The sequence below is a fragment of the Pteropus alecto genome, unplaced genomic scaffold (genome assembly GCF_000325575.1).
Source record: "Pteropus alecto unplaced genomic scaffold, ASM32557v1 scaffold101, whole genome shotgun sequence".
Classification (NCBI taxonomy): Eukaryota; Metazoa; Chordata; class Mammalia; order Chiroptera; family Pteropodidae; genus Pteropus; species Pteropus alecto.
The window spans coordinates 4,918,005-4,928,117 of record NW_006432945.1 but is presented as its reverse complement, the minus strand read 5'-3'; the positions used below and the strand labels follow the sequence as shown (position 1 = coordinate 4,928,117).

General features: G+C 45.9%; 1 protein-coding gene across 1 annotated transcript in view; it reads right to left on the bottom strand.

The window, feature by feature from the left end:
- Positions 1 to 8,294, bottom strand: part of SMYD2 (SET and MYND domain containing 2) — a gene marked incomplete at its 5' end in the record, with an annotated part of 27,570 nt that extends 19,276 nt beyond the window's left edge. The window contains 2 exons of the mRNA XM_025043997.1: positions 8,044 to 8,107; positions 8,224 to 8,294. Of these exons, the coding sequence (XP_024899765.1) occupies positions 8,044 to 8,107; positions 8,224 to 8,294 (135 nt within the window). The remainder of the gene's footprint in view (positions 1 to 8,043; positions 8,108 to 8,223) is intronic.
- Between the last annotated feature and the right edge of the window lie 1,819 nt (positions 8,295 to 10,113).

The window sequence follows — 10,113 nt, the reverse complement described above, 5'->3', positions numbered from 1 at the left end:
TGGGGGAGTGATTTGGGTCTTGCCTACTGGTTCGGTTCTGCCCCCTTACAGTTCTGTTCTGGCTCTGTTCTCACAGGCTGGTGGTTGATGTAAACGGCGACTAATCCCTTTTATAGGTGACAAAAACAAAACACAAATGAGGGCTTTGTCAAGGGCACCTAATGGGGACATTTAGGAATACAGGCTTCCTACAGATTCCTCTGATAAAACAGGAAAACTGTATTCCTTTCTACCCCATGTCTTGAAGCCTTTATGCCCCAGGTGGAGGGCGAAGGATGAGTGCTCGCTTCTGGAGGGGTGGAGGGGCCATCGACTGAGACAGGGAAGGCTGAGGGAGGAGAAGGACACGATGATGTTGTGGAGACCATGGGAGAAAGTGGCCTGAGGAGTGTGGAGTACGTGGCTGAGACAGCGCTGGTGACAGGGTCAGTGTGGGACGACTGAGAACTGATCGGACACCATGGAGGTCACTGCCCTGATGAAAGCCAGGAGTGGCGGTGTGATGGGGATGACAGGCTGTTGGCAGCGGACTCAAGAGAGAAAACAAGGAGCTATGGAAACCGGGAGAAATGGGGTGAAGGCTTAGAGAGATGAAGGGTGGGGGGAATCGCTTCTTAGCCGGGAAGCAGAGTGTGTTCATGTACCGATGGGAGTCTTCAGACACTCTCTCCCTCCCAAAGGAATTGAGCGCCGTCTTGTTCTTCCCCCAGCCTCTCCCCCTCAGAAAGCGGTAAGTTGATTCTTTCAGACGCTCGGGCCAGAATCTCCGAGTCCTCCTTGCTGCCTCTCTCTCCCTCACACTCCACGGTCACCTCTCTGTGGAATCCATCATCTCTGCCTTCAGAGTATGAGTAGAATTTGATTACTTTCTACCACCACCACCTTTCTACCCTGATACAGCCCTGACACCTCTTGCCACGATGACCGCCTTAGACCTGGATGTTTGCTTCTGTTAAAAACACTCAGATCATGCCATTTCTCACCTCAGAACCTTCAAACGCCTTCTCGCCTCAGAGCAAAAGGCGACATCGGAGATGACCTATGAGACCACATGTGACGGGAACCGTTCCCCCGCTCCCCACTGACCTTGACCACGTCAGCCTCACCCCGTCCTTGTTACATGCACATGCCAAGCGCGCTCCTGCCTCAGGACCGTTTGCACGTGCTGCATTTCCTGGCTAGAACCCTCTTCCCCTACGTGTCCATATCACCCCCTCCCTCGCTCCTTCATGCCTCTGCTACAATGTCGCCTTTTCAAGACACCTGCCATGAACGCCCTCTCTAACGGCACTTTCTCCATCGCCTCTCTTTCTTGGCTTTACGTTCTGTCTCAGTACTTCTCGCCACCGAATATATTACATATTTATTTTTTTTTTTTTTTTTTTTGGTTCAGTATCTGCCTCTCCCTCATTAAAGTAAAGGAATTTAGTCTGTTTTGTTCGCACATCTCTAAGCCCAGAACCAAGATCAGTGCCTGACATCTACTAGGCACTCGATGAAGTTGCTTAGTGAATGAAGATGTCTCCCTATCCCCTTCCCACCACCCCCACCCCAAGAAGGAAAGACACAATGTCACTTAATGATTAAATGCGGTATGTGGCACAGACTCTTGGCTCAGGTGTGTGCCAAGATGTTCTGCAGAGTTAAATAATGTCATGCCAAATATAACTAAGAGCAAGTAGAGAAAGAAATGACAAGATATACACAAGGGAGAAGAGGATCTGTTTTTAGCCAAAGCCTAAAATAAGAGTGTAGTGATGAGGCAAAGAGGTAGGAACAGGTAGGGGGCAGGCAAAGCGGCTCCCCTCCCCGGATGCAAAGCAAAAAGGGAAAGGTGAAGAGGGCTTTGGGCCTTGGGGCATCTGAGGGAAATGGGGACCAATGGCTGGGGACAGAGAGATAATTAACAGCTACAAACAAGTGTCCCCTGTGACCCCAGGAACTCTAAAACAAGGCTTTCACAAGGACATTACAATGTCAGTTTTCTGAATCGTGGTGGAATGAGCTCCTGGGAGAAAGCAGTTTAACATTAATATTTCTTAATATGATCTATTTATTATTTATTAATGGAATTAGGTTATTAATATACTTAATATAAAATATTCATGTTACTATAAGTAATAAAATAGTGGTGACATTTATTGATGTGAACGCCCTCAAAGGACAGTGACGCTAACTCTGGGAGGAGCACCGAGCGCTGACAAGCGGGTCTCGGGCCTGGGGCTCGGGAATCCTGCACACTTGCCCCTGCTCCGCATCCAAGCGGCTCTGTGATGCTAGGCTGGCTTCTTAACCTCTTCGCGCTGGCATCCTTAGCCATAAATACCATGATCCCTAAGTTACATACAGGTCCAGAATTCTGAGTTTGTGATTTTACACCTTCCAACGGTGATAATCAGATACAAGGCCTGAGGCCTACCAAGAAATATAGGCCCTTCAAAGGACAATCAGGCATCCATGGAACCACAAAGGGACATTGCAAGGATCCAGTCAGCTCGCCCATGAGAAACACTTAGAGCAGTGCCTGGCACAGAGTGCGCTCTCAACAAACGGGTGGTTTTGTTCATTTGTGGGTTCATTCATTTATTTATTCATTAAGCCCTGCAACTTCCCCTAGAGGCAGGGATGGGAGATGAAGTCTTTGACTATAAGTAGTTTATGACTATATCAGAACGCAAGGTAGAAGTAAGGGCACCGATAATGTGATACAGCCCCACACACAGCACTTAAGTCAGATAACTTCAAGGAAGTGTAGAAGCACATGAGTCTCATCAAGGGAAATTTACCAGAATAATAATGTTTTCACTTTCTGCGAGAACCTGACAGGCAATATGCCCTCGTTTTGCACATAAGAAATTATAAACAATCAGATCAGACAAAATTAAAAAAAAATTAGGCAAGCCTTTTTTTATATTAGCAGTTACTCTGTACACAGAGTACTTTTGCAACTCTTTGTGCTTTTTAAAACATATTTGTCAGTTTTTCCAAACCTTTTTCTCCTATTTTTCTTCAAAATTCAGCCTATTACCCCTGCCTTGATTACAATCTTTATAAAATTTTATGTAAACTCAGATCTCATTTTCCAGGAAAAATAATATACAAATAAATGCATAGGAAGGATTTAGAAAGATGTATAACGAAGTGTTACTAGTGATTTTCTCTGGAAAGAGAAGATTATGGATACTCTTTATGTTCTTCTGTCAGTCTGTACTTCTTGAGATTTCCATAATGAGCACAGTTTATTTGTGCAATAAACTTAAATAAGTAAATCTATGTAAAAGGAAGACATGGAATTTTTTTTGTACCCTTTTAAAACTTGTCATTCATTTTCAGCCAACTCAGTAACTGCTCTATATGACTTTCCCTTTTCTGCATAGACAAAAATGATTAAAGATGCTTAAAGAGTCGTAAAATTGTCCTCTGGTGCACCAGCATTTCCGACACTGGAAGAAGAGCATCATTGTCACATCATCCAGTTTTCTGCTTTGCAAAGGAGACACTGCCTTCCTGCCTAAGAAGATTGGATTTTTATTGTGAAGTCCCTTTTCTAAGTCTCGGGTTTTTTTGTTTGTTTGTTTGTTCTAATGGAGCTTTCAAAACAGACACAACCCACTTGTACACATGCATCTGTGCTTTCCTAGAACAGGGACCAGTAAGAAAACGTCAGAAGATCTCTGCTTTCCACTGTCATTATCTTCAAGAGGAGGAGTGTAAACGGAACCAGGTGCACATTGACCATCTCACACGAAGGTGACCGACAGGGCTCAACTCCCACCTCGAGGACGGGCGCTTCCGTTCATAACCCCGGTAACAGCAGTGGAGCGCGCTCGGTCATTCACATGCATTTTTTTCCTACTGTAAAACATGTTTCAATATTTTTAAACATTATAAAAATGAACAAACAAACAAACAAAAAGTGGCTTGGTTTAAGATGCTTTCTACGTCTGGGTTAAGAGACCAAACTGGATTTAACCAGGATTGAACCTGTGACTCTGGCCCCATATTCTCTAATAACCCATAGCAGCGATGGGGTCATATGAGCATTTCTGAGACATCGTCCGTCCCTCAGTTATTTTCTGGTTGATAAAAGTCAAGAATTTTCTCACATCTACAGTCACATGCTCCTCACACGCTATTTTTTTTCCCTCCCCACCAGGGTATGCGCCTCCCTACTTTCCAAAGTGCTCATAACCCCGTCACCTCCATTGACAAAACACAAATAGTATTTTTCTCTCTCTTTGTGAATGCTAAGAAACAGCGGTCTAGAAAGTTCAACTCTGCAATGATTCCTCTACCTAATAACTTTTTAAAACTATTCTCTTAAACATGTCATGATGTGATTTAATGAAGTCTTAACTGAGTGAAAAATACACTTAGCTTCCCAGGATATTTATTGAAATAAGTGTAGTTCATTAAAACACACAAGATATAAAATAAGCCTAACTAAAAAGGAATTTCTCTTTAGTATTTCCTCCCATCATCCTTTTGTGCATTGTCAATTAAAATCTTTCCTGTGGCAGGACCACACTGAGTCAGGTGAATGAAGAGGAAAGTAAACAGGACAAGATATAGGCGAATTGTATACAATACAGAAAAATCCTAAAGCACTGCAGTTGGAGAGGAGAACTTGGGGAGAATAAACATGGTGACTAGGACCTCCGAAGATGCTGTATTCCCTGGGAAGAGGAAAATCTGGGGGTGTCGGTGGGGGGGTCTGTGTGTCTAGCAGTCTTGGAGAAGCTTCTGACAAACAGCACACCGGAAGTGGCTCTCCCCTTTTACGTCCATTAAAAGCCCCTTCTCTTTCTCTGACACATCCTCGTGGCCCCTCTTCACCTACACGGCCCTCGAGACTCCCATGCAGAGCGCTGGAAAGTGGTGACAGTCCTCCCCTGTCTAGTCCCAGTTCTGCCACTGCGTGACCTTGGGCAGGTCATCCAACCACTGTGGACGTTGTTTTCTTATTTAGTGGCAGGCTGGACCTGACAACCTTCATTCCAACCCCAGCGTCTGCGGTGTGGAGCTGACCCCCTGAGGACTCCAGGTGGGTGGGGTCTGCTTGTGAAGAAGGCCCAGGCGGAGCCTAGCAGATGCGGGCTATGCTTTCTTAGATGGAGAACCACTCGGTCATCTTCATCTCTGTTCTAGCTTTGTCCTCCCTCTATCCTATAGCAGAGCCTCCACTTCCATCCCACCCAAGCGCTCCCTTAGGTGGAATTGTGAACACATTCTTATCCGGAGCATATGCCTCAAATTCCTCCCTAATGATCTTCCGTAGGAAGCCCTTGCACTGCCATTTATTTCTAGGCTGTTATTAAACCATTTGGACCGTTCTATCTCATTACAATGCACTGCCCTGTGCTTATTTAGTTCTTCAGTGCTGAAGGATGGAAACCCTTAATGGCCATTAGCTTCCTCCTTCAGCAGCAGGAGATGGATGGAACAAAAATGAAACTTAAGGTCAAATCCAGCCTGTTACCTCTAGAAACAAGGGGCTTCAGGAGCTGTGTGATCACTCGGCATCCAGGAGAGTCCCTACAGAAGCGTAGAAAACCTGAGCTGCAGAGTACTCTCCGGAGTTGAGGGTCCCCTGGCCCAGGAACGGGGCAAGTAGCAGGGAAGACTGCACATCGAGGGGCGGGCACAGCGAGCCGTCTTGGTGCAGGGCCTCTGAACATGACTTAAAACCACCAGACTGCATCCTCCATCCTGGCATTCCCTGCCACCCAAGCAATCTCATTATGATCTGAGCACTCGCAGAGTTTGACTATGGGAGGAGAGTGTACAGGTGGTCAAACCGCTTGCTGTAAAGTAATAAAGGAGCATACAGGTTGGTGCGTTCGGTTAATGTGACCCTCCCAAGGGAGGGCACCCCTCACTGTGTGCCTATAAATGAGGTTTCTGAGTCTGTGGGTCTGGGACGTCAGGTCCTAAAGGCAGGAGAACCATATGGTCACCTCAAAAACCCCAACACGGACCATGGTGATGCATCAAAATAATGTCACTTAGGGAGGCCTAACGGAAGACAGCTTGGCAAAACGTTCTGGAGACCCAGAGGTAACTCAGATTCTCTCGCATTCTGATGTTAGACATTGATGCAGCGTTTACAGCTCATCAGACAAGTGAAGACTCATCTGTAATAAGCACTACTCACACAGTGCACACCATTAGCATTCTCAGCTTCTTAGATTCCATCCATTCTCTTAGGTTAAAAAACCAAGCTGCTTGAATCTAAAGTAGGCTGTATGCTTTATTCTTTGCAGTCCAGCCTGCGTTATTGTACCGTGATTTTTCATAAGCCCCCGCACCTGTACACAGTGTCACAGTTCATGCAAGACTTTCATATCTGTCTTATCACTTGGTCCTTACAATCCATCAAGATGGGCTCTACCGTCCTCATTTATATTCGTAGAAACTGAGACTGAGGAATGTCCTTGGAACTGTCAAGCTCACACGTTAGCAAGTTGCCGAGCTGGATCTTGGCCTCCTACTATTCTGTGTCATGTCATCTGACCTGGATGTGGATTTACTATGTTGCTTCTCTAAAGCATCGGGACATAATGAGTTAATTTTTCTGGAAGCTTTTAACTTAAATATAGAAACAGCTAACTTATCAGGCCTGGAATCACATCATGTCATTCCCAGGGCTTGATCTCTCCAACACTGTAGCAATCTAACCACAGAATATTCTACCCACAATTGATAGGAGCAAAGTACGATCTCTCTTCTTCTTCAAAAAAAAGCACACTCCTTGGAAACTCAACTACGAGCCCATTTATATTCTGTCGCACAGGCTGACAGCCTCTGGAAGCCTGCCGTGGGAGACACAGGGAAGTGGACTGTGCACACGGCCTTCCGTGCCAAAGGGGACATTCCCTTGCCAATGGCTCAGCCTGTGCTGCATTCTGGCAAGGGGCCACTGTGACTGGAACTCTACGGTCAGATGAGACATCAGGGCTTAGCAACCTTTCCCATTGCTAAATAATGCTCTTTGGGGACTATCCGAGGCCAACTGCACAGGGAGAAGAGAAAGAAACAAAAGAAACAATGGGTAATCAGAAGTAGATGAAGGGGGTGGGATGGGAGGTGAACGACATCAAGTATGGGAGGAACCGTAGTCGAAAAGAGGTGCAGATAAGGAGAAAATCTTCCCTGTCACTTAAAGCCACTGTTTAATACCATCAGCATTTCCCAAGGTGTATTATTAATAGGTTTCCATTTAAAAAATAGACTGGGGAGAGTATACAGAGGTCAGAGATCATATCCTCCCCAAATCTGTACCGTTAGAACATTTTGTAGAACTAGTATCTAGTAGGACAGTTTGGAAAACACCACTCCTAGTCCCTCAGAGAGCCTACAAGAGTTTCTCCGAACTCCTCCTTAAGCTTCCCACCTCCATGTTACAAGATTCCTTTGAGGCTTGTCCATCAAACCAGATGGCCAGTGGTCTACATGCGACCAGCCTGCTGAGCCTACCCAGCCCTGGCTGCTTCCGAGGTACTAGGCCCAAGTACAGGTTCAGCGCAGCCGCCCTCTGGTTGGTTGTACATGGGCTGTGCCAATGGCTCGCCTAAGTCTAGCTGGCATCGGGTTGGGTTCAAATAGCCCCAGGGGGAAGTGTGGTCTGCTAGAGGGATTTATAAAAATACAGACCTGTGAGGGTACGCAGGTCATTTTAAAAATTTTCAAGATTGAGTTTTAATGTTTTGCATTCGTCATCTCTGCATGTTCCATCGGTGGCTGGCGGCCTTGGGGTGAACTGTCAAACTTGGTGATACACTTGCCTGTATCCAACATGGCTCTCTTTGTGTCTTTCCCACTTCTCCTCCTACACCTTATTTTTGGTGCTACATGTGGCCCTGAAATGTTACTGCCTATCAGTGATCCTGGGCCAGCACACAGGGGTATCCGGCCACCTCCCACGTCACAGGAGGGTGGCTACAGGGGGGTGCCAGGGAAGGCATGCATAAGGAAGAGAAGGATGTTGGGGTCCCGATTTTCACAGGAAACAAGGCCCTCCCTGCCAGTTGGCCCAGCACCTACCTGACACTCCACATTGCAGTAAAATGCCTGCTTGCATCTTCCACATTTGGACAATCCTTCTTTCCTTAAAAACAGAAAGGGCACTGTAGTGGCGAGAGGCACAGAAACGTGAAGCCGCACATTTTATCACACAATCATCAGCGCCATCTGGTCGGAAAGCAGAGCCAAGATTCACCTCACCTCACTCTCCCGCTGATAAGTGGCTTTTTCCCAAAGGAGATTTTGACCAGATTCAGTCCTTGAGTAGGTGTGAGTTAGTCAAACAGTACACACTCCGATATTTACCAACCCTGACAGCATGAGGGGCACTTTCTGGAGATCAGTGACATGCTCTTTGACTCATGAGCCTGGCTTGGGACACTGCAGCTGTTAGCATCCCCCACACCATGACTCAGTGGTCTGGGGCCAGGCAAAGGCCCTTGGGTCCTGCCTTCCTTACCGCTAAAGAGGGACAGAAATAAACAAAACCCTTTGGGAGGTTTGACGTCATAAAGACAGAGGACTGGGGTACACATTACTTAGAGACGCAAGTAATACAGAAGATAGGCTTGGGTATGGCAGTCATTCAAATGTCCAGAAAGCTAAGGGGAAAAATAATGCAACCCAGCAAGCGGGGACATATTCTTGAATAAAATATAATTGGATATGATTAGTATACACACCCATCTTCTCAGTGTGCTGTTGAGTAATTCTTCTGCCTCTTCATAATTAGATCAATATGCCCTGTGTACGGCCATGTTTTTGCTTCCCATAAAGGACAGGGATGTTTTTTTCCAACTGTTAGGTGTGAGTGTGTTTGTTGTGTTAGATAAGCCAAAGCTTTTTTTTTAAAAAAAAAAAAACAAAAAAAAAAAACCTGTGAAGCCATTGAATTAAACCACACATGACAGAACTCTTATTTAAAAATTGTTCTGAGGCACGGGACAACCACATTGTTTTAATCAGACCACTATCTGCAAAGCCTGCTGTCTAATTCTCACCTGTGGCCCTGAAGCCAGCTTTCTGACCTGCAGAGATGCCGACACCAAGAGGGACATTCTGCTGCTGCCAGGGGTGCTGCACTGCAGTGCAGCCACCTCCCCGCCACCCCTTCCGCAGCCCGCCCGGGGGAGCTGGTATTTTAGAATCTGCATAGAATCACACTGCAGAGTCCTCCTCTGCTCCTTGTCAGTCAGCGATAGTCACCACACTACTCCTACGGAATCCAGGATATGTGCCAAAAATGCTACTGTTGGAAGGAACCAGGCCGCCTTGCCGTTTTCGCGACAGCGCTTGGCTTCCAAGAAGCTGCTTGAAGAATGTGTGGGAGAAAAACACGTCTTATGGTTGAGGCATAAATAAATATTCCAAGTTTGCACATCTCAATAGTTCACAAAGGAACCCACGGATTTAGCTGAGTGTATTCTCTGGCCTAAAATAGCCCCATGGGTGCATCTCAAGGGCTCCAGACTCTGGCTTTGCATTTTGGAATATAAAAGAAATGAGATCCATGGTCCCTGCTCTCTTACATTTTCTAGTGAGGGAAAAGGGACAGAGGTACCCTCAAAAAACTGACGTGACGGTTAAGCGAGTGCAAAGTGATGTGGACCGTGAAGGATGCCCAGGGGATGGAGAGTAAAGATGGGCCAAGCCAGGGAGGGAACTTTCAAAATTCTTTTCAACGAAAGGTGTGTTTGCAAATGGACACGGAGTGGGCAGATGACACCCCATAAAAATGTCTCCCTTAACCTGGCATTTGTTAATGTTTGTTTCTGCAAAGGGGGAGGTTGCAGAAATGCTGAGAATTTGACTGAGGCTATTTGCTCTTCCCAGCAACCCATCTTCTCCCTAACCTCCAGAAAACAACAGAAAATTCTGTAAAATTTCAAGGACTCATGAGCCCAAAGTCTATACATGAACCACTGAAGAGCCTCTGAAACCAGAGTGAAGACTCCCGATATAAAAGATTAGGAAATTATCAGAAAAATATCTTTATTAGCTCTACACCATACCAAAAAAAAAAAAAAAAACAAAAAAAAAAAAGGCAAGGATTATATAGGTCTTCCCGCACAGATGCCAACAGTAAAGTTA